General features: G+C 36.6%; 1 protein-coding gene across 4 annotated transcripts in view; it reads left to right on the forward strand.

Moving 5' to 3' along the window:
- Positions 1-511: 511 nt before the first annotated feature.
- Positions 512-17138, forward strand: part of LOC125280827 (mannosyl-oligosaccharide 1,2-alpha-mannosidase IA) — a 272485-nt gene continuing 255858 nt past the window's right edge. For 2 of the 4 annotated variants that reach the window (XM_048211571.1, XM_048211572.1), the window contains exon 1: positions 514-2523. In XM_048211571.1, the coding sequence (XP_048067528.1) occupies positions 1975-2523 (549 nt within the window). In that variant the 5' untranslated portion in view covers positions 514-1974. Of the gene's footprint in view, positions 2524-17138 lie in introns of all 4 variants that reach the window. The other 2 variants (XM_048211569.1, XM_048211570.1) reach the window with 2 other exon arrangements.

A 17138-nucleotide genomic window follows, 5' to 3' on the forward strand; every position in this document is an offset into this window, starting at 1 on the left:
TTACTTCATAACGTGTTAAATATGGGTATTTTTTCGTACACAAACACATCACTTCAGAAGGACTTTATTAACCGCTGGAGCCGTGTGGAGTACGTTTATAATGGATGGATGCACTTTCTTGAGCTTCATTCTCGTTGGTCCCGTTTACTGTCATTATAAAGCTTGGATGCATCACGATATTGATTAATATAACTCCAATTGTGTTCATCAGAAAAAAAGAAAGTCATATACACCTAGGATGGCTTGAGGATGATTAAAGCTAAATTTTAATTTTAAAGTGATCTAATCCTTTAAGAGCGTGCACTCCAAACACCAAATCGCCAAAATGAACTGAAACTGAAAACAAACTTGTATTCTCCACTGTAAATACATGGAGGTCATTTCATTGAGTGGAAACCACTATCTCCAAATTTATACCCAAACACGCCACACGATGGATGTCTCTGCTCGCTGTTGCGCTCGTGCGGCGCCGTTAATGACTCGCTCCCTCTCACCGCCGCCGCCGCTGCTGCTGCTGCTGATCAAAGGCGTTTGCAGCAGACCGCCCAGGATAGTCGTAGAGTCACTGAGCTCTATTTCGCCGTCTGTTTGCGGATCATAACGGCTTCATTTCCAGGCGTTTACAGCAAGAGAATTCCCCGCAGCGATCGGCTTTCATCGGCGTTCTTTTTCTCCGTCTTTCTCTGGTGATAAACCAGGCGAGCGCGGAAGAGAACGCGCAGTAATGGCAAGATACAGCGTGTTTTCATTAGATTACATTTCCGAAGAATGACCCATCCATCTGTCGATCACATTTTACCAGCACAAACATCCTCCTTCATGCATTGGACGTAGACTTTCGGAGCATAGAAGAGTTGAGAGTGTGCGCGGCGCATAAACCGAGGAAAAACAACAGTTTTAACAAACACTTGGACCGAATTTCGGCGTTTCATCGGTTCGCGGACACTCTTGATTTGATCTTTGGATGTATTTTTGCAGCTCTTGACTCGTGGAGTGATGTGCACTGTGCCAAACGCGAGTAGATGTTGTGAAGTAACCTATGAGGTTGCAATTTTGGGGGTTGTCATATTTATTTCATTTGCTAAAGTTGAGCGTTGCGCTGTTTGGCTGTAAGTCTTCATCATCAGCATCATTAGAAAGCAGTTGTGTGGAAGCACAGTGATGCTTGCCCTTTAATATAAGGCATTTCATGTGATGCTTTCACTTTTTTTTAAAGGACGTTTTGTCAGCTAGTGGAGCATGGTCTTCAGAAAGCTGTGTTTGTAGGAAATTCGCTTCCATTTTTTATAAATGCATTGGGTTTGCATGACATTTTAGGCCACTTAAATGCTGCTTAACTTTTGTTTTTAAAGCAGGTCTCATAGGCGATCATCTTTAGTGTGTTTGCAGGCACTTTGCTCGCCTTTTAATATAAGGCATTTAATATGTGATGCATGTTGGCTGTGCATGCCTCTATAGACTACTTAAAAGCTGCTTTACTTTAGGTTTTGCATTTACGCCTAATTACTAAGTTGAGCATCATTGTCATTTTTAAAAAGCAGTGTGTTAATGTGATGAATTTTGGCTGTAGATATATGCTACTTTAATTTCATCTCTTTGATGAGCATCATCATCATTAGAAAGCAGTGTGGCTGTGCGGAACGTTTTGTTGCTTTAAGACGTTAAAGTCTCTAGTTGGTCTCTCAGATGAGATGTTGCATGACTGCTCTGAAACTTAAGGAAGCAGGTTTTAAAGCAGTGAGCGCACAGTGATGCGCAATGACGCTCTTGCTGTGCGCAAATGTGCTGACGCCACCTGTGGTCTCTTAAATCGATTGATTCCGAAAGATTTAGACACTTTGACCAGGAGAGAGTTCGGTTTGCACAACAGCCGTGTCTCTTGTGCTTTCTAACCACCAGACAAGAGAAGTTTTGATCGCACAGTATAGTGTGTATCCACAGTATAATCGTGCGTGACGCGAGTTGAGAATTTAAATGGTGTTCCGAAAGTTACCCGGTGTCTCAGCATCGGGCATGGGGCTTCGTCTGTCTCAGAAATTCGTCTTTCTGCTGTTCCTGTCGGGGTTGGTAACTCTGTGCTTCGGGGCTCTTTTCTTTTTACCCGACTCCGTGCGTCTGAAGCGCATCTTCCTCTCCAAGAGCGAGAATCCAGCGGTGACCGTAGGCTCCGACAATGAACTTTCCAAAAAGGTGCCCGTGGATCAAGAGCATCAGCGGGCGGGTGTAAAGGGGGGTGAGGCGAATGTCAAACTGAAAGTGAGCCGCAAGCCCTCGGTCACCCATGGAGCGAGAACTGTGGAGAGATCTGTTGGGAGTAGAGCGCAGGACGAGTGGAGTCCGGCGAGGGCGCACGAACCGGCGGCCAGGGACGAGCGGGTCACCTCGGCCGCTCACAACGGCCAGCGCGGCAGCGCTTTCAGCTATGAGATGTTTAAAAAGTGCCTGCTGAAACCAGCTTTGGGGAAGGACCAGGGAAAGCCATCTGATTCCGAGACGCTTCAGCGGAGGGAGAAAGTCAAAGAGGTGAGATGTGCGTATGGATGACTCTTATTATTGACTGTTGTGTATGGAAGCCCATTTCTCACACAAATTAGAAAAGTACTGCTTTGGGAAATCCTAATCAAGTTATATATATGGGATAAAAAGTAAAAATGATGACATACTAAGGCATACAAAGTCGAAATTGACATACTGTCATAATGACGTTTCAAATTTGAGTCATTATTATGTATAGAAATGTCATAGAAATTCAACTTTTTATGTCATAATGACTTTATTTCATAATTATATGACTTGGTATGTCATATGATTGTGTGCTGTAAAAGATCTGAATTTTGTGTTGCTGCATTGAAAGTTTTCAGTTGGTTCAACTAAAGTGTCGATGTTAAAAGACCTTCAGTTCACAAAATTTAATTGAGCCAACTGAAAATTATCAATGCAGCAAGTTAACATAAAATTGAGTTTTGACCTCCAAAATCTTTTGCATTGTATGCTTTGACTTTATATCATGATCATCAATCATTTTTTTTTTTCTTATGTGAGGCTTCCAGAGTTGTGTAGTGTCACTTGGGATAAAAGTGTTGCCTAATGCTATAGGGGAGTCGGGGCTAGTTGTCACATTTATTCCAGTGAAAGTCAATATAAATCAGTCGGAGTAAAGTGTAAAACGTATAGCAACAAGATATAGTTTATATAACACATTGAACTCTATGGTGGGGCATGTTGTCACACATGTTTGTGCATATTAAATGCAAAATGAAGCACATGTGACAACTTTCCCCGAGTGTGACAACTAGCCCCAGTCTCCCTAATCCCATAGAATCCGTACGCCCGTATCAGCAGATAATTATTGACGTGTCACTTTCCGAACTGACACTTATCAGGGAGTGCTCAGGCTTCTTTTCTGCTGCTCTGTTTTTGTGACAGTTGTTTGAAGCTGCTGGTTTGAATCCAGATAAAAGGAACCTTTTGTCTTTCAGTCAACGATATGCTTTGATATGTGGAATACAGACATTGACTGTGTTATAGTGAAGGTTTGTTCCTGAATCTGTCTTGGTGAATCAATGATCATTAGAGCTGTTTCTGGTGTGGTAGTGAAACCTCTTGTATCAGAATGAGTTTCACTCCCACATAGGGATGACAAACTCTCAACACACACACACACACACACTCACACTCACACTCTCACTCTCACACACACACTTTTAAACATGATTCAGTTATTAGTAAACATGATTATTAGTGTGGCTTTACTTTTTTTTTTTTTTTAATTGAGTGGTGTGTTTTAATGGTAAAGTGCTTGTTTTATTTTTATATTAAACATAATAAATCATTATTATTATTGCTGATATTTGTTGTTAAGCATTAAACTTCGGTGTATAACTCACTCTCACAGTTTGTACTGCAAATGAATGATTCCTCAAATCATGTTGTTGAAGTGAGGTGTGCTTTTATTAAGTGATTTTCAGCCTATAGAAAGCAAAATATATGGAATTTATTTTGACTTGGTCTAGTAAACATGCACCCAAAACACTTTAGCAATCACATAGCAATATCCTGTAATCATGGCAGTAAGATTTGCATGTGCAAACACCACTATTTTCCCCAAAAGTAAGTGTTAAAATCTAGTTTTACATTTATTGGAGTATTTGCATTTTTTTATTTAAATTTTTTTTTGAAGCTTCCTTTTTTTTTTTTTTTTTTTGCTGCTCATGTCAGATTTACTGTTATTTTTTATATATTTTGTCTTATTTTATATATTTTTTGTCTCATTCCTTCCAGTGAAAGTCAATATAAATCAGTTGGAGTAAAGAGTAAAACGTATAGCAACAAGATATAGTTTATATAACACATTGAACTCTATGGTGGGGCATGTTGTCACACATGTTTGTGCATATTAAATGCAAAATGAAACTGCATATGAAGCACATGTGACAACTTTCCCTGAGATATAGCCAGTGTGACAACTAGCCCCAGTCTCCCTATGCTTTTAATCCCATAGAATCCATACATCCGTATCAGCAGATAATTATTGACGTGTCACTTTCTGAACTGACACTTATCAGGGAGTGCTCAGGCTTCTTTTGACTTGGTCTAGTAAACATGCACCCAAAACACTTTAGCAATCACATAGCAATATCCTGTAATCATGGCAGTAAGATTTGCATGTGCAAACACCACTATTTTCCCCAAAAGTAAGTGTTAAAATCTAGTTTTACGTTTATTGGAGTATTTGCATTTTTTTTTAATTAAAATTTTTTTTTGAAGCTTACTTTTTTTTTTTTTTTTTTTTTGCTGCGCATGTCAGATTTACTGTTATTTTTTATATATTATATTATATTGTCTTATTTAAAGTTGAAATTAGCTATTGTTTATGATAAATCTGGACATGTATTTGTTTGTATACTGTGTATTTTTATATATATATATATATATATATATATATATATATATATATATATATATATATATATTATATATCGTCGCTGCCCGATGAAACTCACGTATGTCCAAAACGGTTACTTTTCAGGAAGTGAAAAAAACACCGTATTTCAAAAGCAGTTGAATGTAGGGTTGTCATACTTGGTACGGCATCTTTACATGTAACCATATTCTTGCCAGTGTAATGATATAATCCACATTTGACCAAAATTGAGTTTAAATGGACATACGTGCATATTTTACAGTAACGGTGGTCGATACGCGTTCTTCCGATCATTAATTAGAATGGCCAAGTCGCGTTTCATATTGACAAATGAATACGCTCAGTTTATTAAATAGCCTACGTCTTAGTTTATTAAATACGCTTAGTTTATTTAATATTAATTATAAATTTATTAAATGTCTCTTGCAAACTATGAAGGGACAATGAATCAATACACTGACATGGTAATGCTAGACAGATACTTTGTTTGCACAGTCCTACCGTAATTTTGTCACTCCTAGACGTACGTCTGGCGTCGGGGGGAAACGTTTACTTGAGAACAGTTGTCAAAAACAAACGTTTGCTGATACTTTACCTCACAGTGTTATTTGGCTATCCAGTGCTGAGCTTTGATGAAACTTCACAAGACCGGCGAGATGCTTCCACAGGGCGGGAGATACGCGGCGTGATTGACAGCTTTGACACCAAATGGATATACGTGAAAATCAGATGACATGATTTCACAACTTTTCATTGGCCATTTAGATATGTGAAGCATACTGTATACGGAAATGAACCTGGACATTCAATCCGTCGAAAAATCTCAAAATCGGCAAAATGGACATACGTGGTTTTCATCGGACAGCGACGATATATATATATATATTATAAACATTATGCACTTTTTGTAGCTTACTATTTGGTTGCACATCAGATGCAAACTTATTTTTTAAGCTTTGATTAACTTATTTAAAGTTGCTATTGTGTTTGAAAAGTTTTGACGTATCTCACTTTATGTAAAGTGAGACTTTTACTCTGAAAGAATAATTTCTGAATTTTTTTGTCATGTTATTCCAAACCCCCATATCCACACAAAGGGGGAATTTTGAAGGATATCTTTTTCTTTTAATGCATGAATGGCAATGTCATTGACTTCAACATTAATTGAACTTCTCTAAAGACTCATGTGATGTGAGAGCTGCAGTGGAGATGAAGTTTATCAATGAATAATGGCTTAAATTTAGGTCTGTTCCTCATATAAAACAAATCAGAAGTCTAGGAATATAGTTCACAAGTTGTATGCATTGCTTTGCTACACTAATTTATGATACTTTTTCACTCTGTGGTGTTTTTTTGTTGTTGATATTTTGGAGCTTGATATCACTTTTGTTATTTTAGGACATTCTTTAGAATTTCATCTTAATGTTTGAGGTCAGTGGGGTTTGAAACCACATGAAGGGGAGAAAATGATGACAGAATTTTCATTTAGGGGTGAATTTTTCCTTTAAATGTCAGAGTGAAAATGCTATTTGTTCAGGTTCATATTGTTTCACAATAGTTCAAGCGTAAGGTCCAGCTTGCTGACATCCTATTGATTTTTCTAACTTGCCGAAGTCATTTTTGTCAGACTTTGTGAAATGAATAACTGCAGAAACAATGTATGTTTCCAGAGCGCAGTGAGCGTATTAAAATGTGTCTTCTCTACAGCTGAATTTCTCCTTTGAATTTTCTATTGTTATATCATATTTCACAGTGTCAGAAGCGCTGGATGCCTTCCAAAGCCACGGGGTATTTATAAAGCGCTGTGGTGGCAAAGCCAGTATTGGACTGTTTCTTACCTTACTTTAGGCAGGAGTCATAAAATGAAAGAAAAAAGCAAAATCAAGCAAGAAAACAAGAAAACTTTTTCATGCATGCTGTTTCATTGATCTTTAAAGTTAATGTGAAACAACCCATTTCACTTTTGTAATCTGACAAGTTTCCGAGTGAAACCGGATATTCAAAGACAAATGTGGGCTCAGGAATTGATTGGATGGTCAAAAGTGGGCGTTACATAGAGTCAGGAAGAAGCTGAGAATCAGCAGATAAGGAAATATGCTATATTTTGATTGATATAATGTGAAAATAAACCATTTTATTCAAAATAATGTGCAATGAATCATACACGAAAACACCAGGATTGTGGCAGGTTTTAATTTCTTGTCTGTTTGTGTACCTTGTGATGTTTATTAACCTGCACTGACCTACTTGCATGTCATTTCAGTGATTCATGCAGGTTTTATACTGTTGCTGTTAAAGCCACATGCTGAATTAACTATTTACGAATAAGCCGTTTGTGCTGTTTTTACACGGACGCCTCTGGCTTCCCTCTGTGCCGCCTCCTGTCAGAGCGATGCATATTCACGTCTGACCTAATCATGATAAACAGCTCCATTAAATAATAATCTGGCAGACGAGAGTCTTCTGAAGATCTTCTCTTCTAGAGATTCAGTGTTCGACCAGTATGGATTTCAAAAAAGCTAATTGTGCCTTTTGAATACCATGGTATCTTCTCTGGTATCTTTACAGCACAGTTTTGTGAGTGTGCAAAGCGTACAAAACATCAGGCCATCCGTTTCTGAGCTTTTTAGCCAATTTAGGAAAAATGGTTTCTATTTTTTTTTTAAATTCCCCCTCCAGTGTAGTTTTTGCTCATTTGTCATCCAAAGTTGCAGCTTCTTAATCTGTTTGGCCGGTATTATTGCATTTGCATTCAGCAGGTGTTCAGCGCTGTGTTCTTTAGGCTTGATGGGCTTAAAAACAAGGACTGACTTTACATATGTTCTCCTTGACCATTGGTTGTTTAGTTGTTGCATCAACCGTGACCGTGCAAGTCAAATATTGAACTTCTAGCTTCACTGGTCCGGGTTTATCTTGGCTCAGGACCATTCGCTAAGACAGGAGTGGATGTCCGATTGACCTGAAGCGACAAACTACTATTTGTTTCTGTTGTGTGACATTTATGGACTGGCTTATCTAAAAACCAGATCTAACTAGTCTATTGAAACACTTTTTGAAATTCAAATAATGTTGATAGAAGTGCTTGAAAGCATCATTGTGGCAGTTTGGGAACTATACTTGTCTGAATCTCATGAAAACAGTTAACATTTCAGCTCAAAAGAAAAAACATAAGACAACAGTTTTTGGAAAAACAAAAAAAAAATATTTTAGGACCATTATGATGTTTTGCATTATGTTGTTAGTTTTAAAGTCCCCCTGTGGTGAAAATCAAGTTTTTAATGTTGTAAATATATATCTATGTGGTGTTTTTAATATGCTTTAAGACAAACCACGTGCAAACTCATGTCAACACCATTGCTGAGTATTTTCTCTTTAAAACTGCAGTGAACCAAAGACAGTCTCAAAAACATGGTTTGAAATCACTGGTGTTTTTGACGTCACAAACTACCTTGTAACCAATCACGTCAACATGTCGGCAGGCTTTAGCATATCATTAATTGACCAAGCAAGGGAGTCTCCAAAAAAGGTTTTGCTGGTATATATTTCTGTTGATATGAAAAATCATGTAGATTTAGCAGTATGGCGGGTGTATGATGCATATTACGAAGTTATGATTCTCCACTGACGTTCTGAGTTGTTCAAAGCGTTTTTAAGGATGCTGATTGTTAGAAGGCAGCTGTCTGACTCGTGCATGTCAACATGGTTTGTGTAACATTAGCAACACATTATTAGCTGTTTGATAACGTGGTCAAGCAAAACACTAATCAGATTAATTACTGTTATGTGTCTGACGTTGTAAAGAGCGATTCCATTTTACAGCGTTTAACTCAGTAAGTTGAACGAGTGGATCTCTGAGCTTGTGCGAGTGAGTGGAGGCGGGGCTAATTATCATATTCATAGATCCATGTATATTAAATGAGGCAAGGGTGTAGAGTTACATTCAAGCTGTTTTAAGGCATTAAAAATTCACAGGAAAAAACATTTAAATATGTAATTTTGGTGATCAAAGATGAGTTTTAAGGGCTAAAATTGTTGACTACAGGGGGACTTTATCAATGCTTATTTTTCGTAAATCAAACATAAATCAATGCTTATTTGCATAAATAATAGTAACATGCTTTGCATAAATAATATCAATATATTTTGCATAAAGAAAATGAAGCTTATTTTTGGACCATTATAATTTTTGCCTTGTGACAATTTTAATATCAGTGCTCAATAAATCAAACATAAATCATTGCTTGCTTTGCATAAACATAAATCAGTGCTTATTTTGCATCAATATCAACACATTTTGTGTAAATAATGAAGTCTATTTCAGGACCATTATGATTTTTTGCATTGTGGTGTTAATTTTAATATCAGTGCTTATTTTGCATAAATCAAATCAGTGCTTATCAATGCATAAATCAAACACAAATGAATGCAACATATTTTGCATAAAGAAAATAAAGCCTATTTTAGGACCAGAAAAAAAAAAAAAAAAAAAAAAATATATATATATATATATATATATATATATATATATATATATATATATATATAATATAATATAATATAATATAATATAATTTTTTTTTTTTTTTTTTTTTTTTGCATTGTAGCATTCATTTCAATATCAGTACTCATATATTGGAGCAGGGATGGCGTATTTTTGTAGGACAACACGTAAGTTCGCATCACCCTGAATCCCTCGACAAAAACCCAATAGGCTTTTTCCATTGACTTTTGGATTATTGCAGAAAATAAGGTCTGTGACTAACAAAAGCTTATGATTCTTACATAGTTTGTTCATCATGATAATCTCCAGAAATGAATTTTATGAATTTTGAAGCGTAAAGACAATAGGTAGAAGTCAAAAGCTAAACGTAGCCTATAATGAACTACACCATGGTCACATGACTTCAACATCTCTATCACTAAGCATCCGACAGCTCTTTCAGTCTTGGTTTAAAAACATTTTCCCTGAAAGTTTGAGTTAAAATAGTTTGCAAGAGCGTGATTATGATCTCAATGAGGCTGTGGTTACGGACTAGTGCGTAGATGAGTTTACCTGTTAATGACCCTCACAAGAGATATTGTTGCAGAATAAAACGTGAAAATATCTTCAGCTTGTGTTCACCACAGACCTCATTTTAGGCATTTAACCAAAAACCTTCAGGACTATAAAATGCGAACTCCTTTGCGGGTTTCGGCGTACAAAAATACATCATCCCTGCAGTGCTCTTTCATCCTAATGTGTTTGAGCTGGGGGCGGGGCTTATCTTTTTGGTATGTGGGTGTATTTACTTCTGTATTTATCTAGATCTTTTCCTCTTATAAATGACATGGCTATATAATCTCTTCTAAATCTCTCCTCTCTTGTTCTCGACACTGTTTTTTGACATTCCCCAGAAAGTCTAGAGGAATTTGCGGTTTGTATCCACGAGCATGCAAAGCTTGTCGAGTCTATGGCCTCTCATTCATCAGAGCCTCCCTTCTTTTGTCATGGGGTGCTGACTGGAGGGTTTATCCCCTGTTGGGACATGCTGAATGGGCGTTCACCGCTCTGTAAGATGGATAGAGTTACAAGGAGCAGCTTGGCAGCTCTCGCCCGAGGCTGGGTGGAAGTGAAGAGAGGAGCCATGAGCTTTGAGCGCTTCCTCTCAGGAAAGCCAAGATCCTGTTCCACTTCTCGAAGCGGAGGAGGACGCTGCAGGCCTCTGAGCTACTGGTGAGGGGGCAGGAGAGTGCAATTAGCTCCTGGCTATTGAAACGGGGGATGGAGAGCGGCCGCTAAACGAGAGTCATGATTACAGCATCTGTTCTTCTGTTTTATCCTGCACCGCTGAGATTAGATTTGACTTTCTTAGTTTTGCAACAGTCTTTGCAAACTAAACTTGATGTGGTTACTTGGCTAGATTTGGTTATTGAAGCAGTTTTGGCTGTAACTGAGGTATTGGAGAGGCTGATTAATGAATATTCAACCTTCTACGGACACACTGAAGCTCGAGTCGCCATTGGCTAGTACATTTTTTATTTTACTCGTCAGACTTTTTACATGGAATGGAAGAACAATGCAACTGAAAAAATTTGACATAAATATAATATAAGGTCATTCCGTGTCAAATCAACCTGATTTCGGAAACTTCCCAGATTTTGTTAATATTTTTTCTGTAGAAAGACTACCTTAAATAATGATGAAAGCCAAAATATTAAATGTCACAGATGTATATTTACTGAGTAATCCACTATTTTATAGAATGACCATTTTCACCTGAGATTTGGAGCCAATTTACAGGGGTGTAAAAATGACTTTAGAAAGATGGTAGCATCATTATTTTATTTTTACACCGAGATTGGTAGGTCTGTTAGTAAAATCTGTTGACTTTAGCAATCTTTGTTTCATTATATGCCAACAGTGACAGTTCAAAAATGGCAAAAAGCACTTCTTGCGTTTTTTGCCTCAAGTTTGCATGCCTGTAATTCAAGAAGTATTAAAGATATCTGAATATCCTTTCAGATTCCAGCCCATAACCAACTGTCCTTTTGGTATCTTCATTTTAAATTCAATTCAATTCAATTCACATTTATTTGTATAGCGCTTTTCACGATACATATCATTTCAAAGCAGCTTTACAGAGAATGCATGTCAACATTACAATTTAAAGAATGCAGTTAGCAAATAATGTAACAATTTAGGCAATTAATTTACAATCACTGTTAGCAGTTTAACTGAAGGTAGAAGCAATGAGCTCCTGGAAAAATGAATTACATTAACAATAATTAGGATATAGAAATAGAAATTTTAAAGGCCCTTGATGGTTCAATCCCAGAGATATGGACATGTTAATGTGGCTTCATGAGTAAATTGGTTAATTGTACACATCTTCAGTGGTCAAAAACCAAATGTGGGTCACTTTGCATACAGCTGATCCTTTTTTTTTTTTTTTAAAGAGGAATATCTGATTCTGAAGAACAAATAGGCTAATGTCAAAATTAAAAATGTATCTCGTGTTTTTTCTATCAACTCAATTTCATAGATCATACCATAGATCAGTGCCATAAATATTCGTTTTCCATAGTTTGCATGCCTGTAACTCTAAAAGTATTCAAGATATGTTAAAATCCTTCTAGATTCTCATTCTTGACAAACTTTCCTTTTGAAATCTTCATTTTCAAGGCCCTTTATAGTTCAGTCCCATAGATAGGGGGATCTCAAAGCAGCTCCATGTTCAAATTGTTGAATTTTACCCATTTTCAGTGATCGAAAACCAAATGTGGTTCATTTTGCACACAGCTGATACTTATTGCGTTAAAAGAGGAATGTTTAATGTTTAAACTAGAAATGTTTAGTTTCAAAATAATTGCATAAAACATAACTCTGAGTACCATAACTCAACTGTGTATTCTAGAGTTGTCAAAAGTACTGACTTCGGTACCAGTCAGTACTGAAAATTAAAAAATGTGACGCTTTGAACACTTTTGAGCGGATTCGTAAACGCCTCTGATTGGCCATTGTGTTGATGCGCTTATCGGATATGTCTGTGTTTGGCTACAATGATCAACGCACGGAAGCGTTCGAAAGCAGGCGTCTAAATGCTTCCGTGTGTGTCTGTGTAAGCGCTCGGTGAAGAGCATCGCTGATGACTATTTACAACGTTTTTGAAGCGTTGATCATTGAAGCCAAGCACAGACAATGGCCAATCAGAGGTGTTTATGAATCCGCTCCAAAGCGCTTAAAGCGTCACATTTTTAAAATGTCACTGTGAAATTGTCTGTTCAAGCGTAAGACGTGAAAGAGAGCTCAATTCAGTACTCGTGTTCTGTCAAATGCGTCTTTCTGGGCGTGCACGGGTTATCTACATGTGCAAATGATAAACTTTCATGACGATTCAGCACTGGTTCAATCAGTGACAGTTCTGTCAACGAGCCAAGAAACGGAACGTAAAGCTCAGCAGGCAATGCAATTATATCTGTGCAAAACTTTTTGTTTTTTGCCTCTAACTCAATTACAGGCAACTGAAACTGTACAACTTACTAGCCATTGGCTAATAAAAGACATCTTTTTTTTAGTTGCCTATTGTGAAATTTGGTTTGAAATTTTGACTGATTTACATGCATCATAGATGGTTGAAATAAGTAAATAAAGTAAATATTGGTCTGGTTTCACAGACAGGGCTTGGATTAAGCCAGGATTAGGCCTTAGTTCAATTAGGGCATTTATGTAGCTTTTATAAACATGCCTTAGGAAAAACAAAAACAAAAAAAAACATGTACATCTTGAGACAAAACAATGGCAGTGACATATTTTAAGATATGTCAGTGCAAGTTGCTTTCAGTTAAAACAGGTCAAACATGCATTTCAGTCTGGAAATAGGCTTATGCCTCATCTGTGAAACCCCATATCGGTCAACCAACAACCGATGTCGTAAGGAGCTGTTCACACAGGAGATGTTCTTGCAATCCTTCTGCAATGTTGTTTTGTTGTTGTTGTTTTTTTTTGTTTTTTGTACACATCCGCTGTTGTTCTTACTTTCTGATTCTCCATGACCTTGCAAGTTGTTTTTAGTCACTGGAACAGGATTTTAGTCATTCAAATTCAGACCAATTCACTTGTGAATCATTTAATCATTTGGTTTGTAAGCAAGAGCATAACTGGAAATGCTGTTCTTTTGAACTTTTTAATCATAAAAGGATCCTGAAAGAAGTGGATCCTGGTTTCCATTGAAATATGAAGCAGCACAACTGTTTTCAATATATGTTTTCATTGACAATTATAAGAAATGTTTCTTGAGCAGCAAATCAGAATCATTTCTGAAGGATCATGTGACACTGAAGACTATGCTGAAAATTCAGCTTAGAGACTTCTTTCAAAATCTTACCATCCACTAACCTTGGAATGGTAGTGTATTTGTTTATCTACTATAGGAATTTCCACGACTCTCTTTCAGGTGTGGAAAACACAAATCCTCACAAAATTTCCTTAAAAAGTATCCAGGTTTTGCATGGAACCCTGTGGAAGCTCATGCTGATGCTCTCCATCTGGCTGTTTTGAATGCAAGTGTGCTCTGTGTGAACGGCCCTTAAGTGTACTTGCAGTATAATTTGATACTGTACTAAACATCATTGTGATTATGTGTTGTAATATAACCTAGAAGAAAATGTATTAAAATGTCTGGTTTAAATTTGTGATCTAATTCTACTGGCTCTATTGAATCCGCCGTGCCTCTGTGAATATTAGGCTATATTACACCGTTTATTTCAGTGAAGATTAGCGCAAAAATCTTCTCGAATGCCATTTAATGGAAAACAATTTGAGATGAAGCACTGTGATTCTATTAAATTTATGCTATTGCAAATAATTTATCTAGTGCATGGAAACTATTACAAAATGCTAAAGTTCAGGATCAAGGTCAGTTAAAGCAAATGATTTACTGGTTGTTTAGTCTCTAAAGGACTCATTTGTTTGTTGTTCTTGTTGCGCCAGCCTCCACGTTTGTTATTTTGAGTTACTTTGCATCAGATTCCAGTAAGCAGACATGGGTGGACGTGACCTCTGCGCTCTGCTCCGAGCCAAACGCTCTGCTGGGGACGAGAGTTTTCCAATGTGCGCTCAAAAGTGCTTAGAGTTCAAATTCTAGGTTTTAAGCTAGCGGTCTAACTTCACTGTATTGCTTCGACTTTGAAAATCTCTGCTCTTTTCAACCACACACTGACAGTGTAATTATGAACATACTAATTATAGAAAATCAGAGGCTTGAGAAAGAGACAATGACTTTGTCATGATTCTGTTTAGGGTTTGGCGGTATGACATTATAAATCATGCTACAGTAGAAACGTGTCAGCTGGTAGAGATTTTCCTGTACTGTTTATATTGTGGAAAAATAGGACGTGTGGTTATTTAAAGTGCCTCTATTTTGCCATTTTAAAGGTTTCTAATGTTGTTTTGGAGTCTCCTACAACAGATTTACATGTACCCAAGGTCAAAACACAGATTTTCTCATAATGTACATATCATTTCTTAAAGAGTCTGAAAACGGTTTGTTCGAAGATTCCGTCTCTCTAAACCCCTCCTTCTCACGAGCCTGCTCTGCTCTGATTGGTCAGACGGCCCAGTCTGATGTCATTTGGAATATTTGAAATATTCGAACAAAAGCATAATAGGGGAACTTTAATACAGAACTCTTTTTTTTTGTTGTTGAATTTTCAGCAAAAATGTGATTTATATAATGTTATTCCTGATCTAAAATAACTTTTTGGACCTTTTTTGTCAAAACGCTCACCCCAATTTTCCTTCAGGTTAATCTATGTCCAGGACTGATAAGGACTGAGTTATACTCGCTCATGTCTGTTTACTATCACCGCTCTCTTTTTCCTGTGTTGTTCTCTCATTTGTAGCTCATTCCTTTTGTCCATTTGTGTGGTCGTTGCCTTTGGTGCTGTGCACTAGGTAGATGACAATTCATAATAGTCTCTGAAGAGGTTATTGCTAAGAAGCACCATCTGCAGCTTAATCTATTTCCCTAGATAAAGTCTCGATGGAAAATGGTGTTTGTGTAGGTGGATAATATTCATGATTTGTACCTTTTTTGTTTTCACAAACCCTAAAGTTGTTCCAAAGCTGCATGAGTTTTTCTTCTGCTGAACACAAAAAAAAAGATATTTTGAAGAATGTTGGTAACAAAAGTATCTTCTTTAGTGTTCAGCAGAACAAAGAAATTCATGTGAACTATGCCTTTAACAAAAGTGCCACCATGCAAAAGCAATTAATGGTTCAATATTAAGCTTAATTTTGTAAAAAACAAAAAAACATTTTGGGATGAATTGTGGCCTGGATGTGTTTTCTGCAATATAATTTGAGAAACATCATGTGTGATTATGTTGGGGAACAAAAACCAAAATTTGATTTGAGCTGTTCTATTAAATTTGGTGCCTCAGACTCTGTGTATTATATTTGAGTTATTCTTCATTCAATAAAGATCAGAGCAGGAATGCAAATCATGCAAGTAGCAAATTTCACAAATATGCTGTTTAATGCAAAACTATTTGAAATCAAGCGTCGCATTTCAGACGTCTTGACACATTTCATCAACATCATATTCTGCATCATTTTACCTGGTTCCAGTGATTGCGAATGCCGTCTTCGGCTCAGTCAGGCGTTGTAAGTGATTTTCCGCTGGGGCAACATTGGTAGAAATAGTTTTTAATTATCTAGATGTTCAGCGCGGTGCTCTGCTTTTGGGAAGGGTGTTTTGTTCATTACCAACACAATTAGGCCGTTAATGAAACAGCGGTACACAGAAATCATTACAGCCCAAAGGACTTGAATCATTTTTCCTGTTTAACTTGTGTGGGAGTGACAATATCTGCCCACTTTGTTTACAGAAAGAAGCAAAGAGCAAATCTGTTGCAATCTCATTTAATGATCGTACGTCAGTGCGTTGTGGACTTGCAAATTATAATAACCCAAAGTGACAAGTAATGAAGCGTCGCTTCAGAAAATGCCAAACTTCCCTGTTTTAGTTGCTGAGTGACTATCCTTTATCATGACAGACCAGCTTCCTTTCTCTTTCTAGCTTGATGTATCATAATGTGAATTTTGTGTGTGTGTGTGGTGCTGTCAATCGAAAAAAAAAAAAAAAAAAAAAAAAAAAATATATATATATATATATATATATATATATATATATAATATATATATATATATAAATCTAATTTTTCTGTAATTAATCAGGATTAATTGCATTAATATAATTTTTTTATTGAATCTCAAAATTAATGTAGAAACAATATAAAGATGATATATTTTAAATGTTTAATGGTAACTTTTTACTAAGGCCATTATAATACCGTTTTTGCTGATGTCTCTATTAAATGGATTTTTTTTCTCTCAATTTTAACCATTAATTATTGCCAATTAGCATTACAGTATAATTAAAAGCTATTGTTTTTAACATTTAATAGCCTTTATATAAAATATAACATTTAAGTGACCTTAATAAAAATGAATCATTAATAAAGCTACAAAAGTTATTCAGTCAAAAGCAGTAAGTGATTTTCTCTTTTTTTTTTGTTGTTTGATCAACATTGACACAGACAGCGGCAGATTTATTTGGCTGCTGTCACTTTAAGACCTGAAGCACATGACACAGATATGACACGCATCTGATTTTCTTTTCCACTTTACAGTACTTTTTATCTCATTTAAGACTGCTTACAAGGATAATCGCCA

The sequence above is a fragment of the Megalobrama amblycephala genome, linkage group LG13 (genome assembly GCF_018812025.1).
Source record: "Megalobrama amblycephala isolate DHTTF-2021 linkage group LG13, ASM1881202v1, whole genome shotgun sequence".
NCBI lineage: Eukaryota > Metazoa > Chordata > Actinopteri > Cypriniformes > Xenocyprididae > Megalobrama > Megalobrama amblycephala.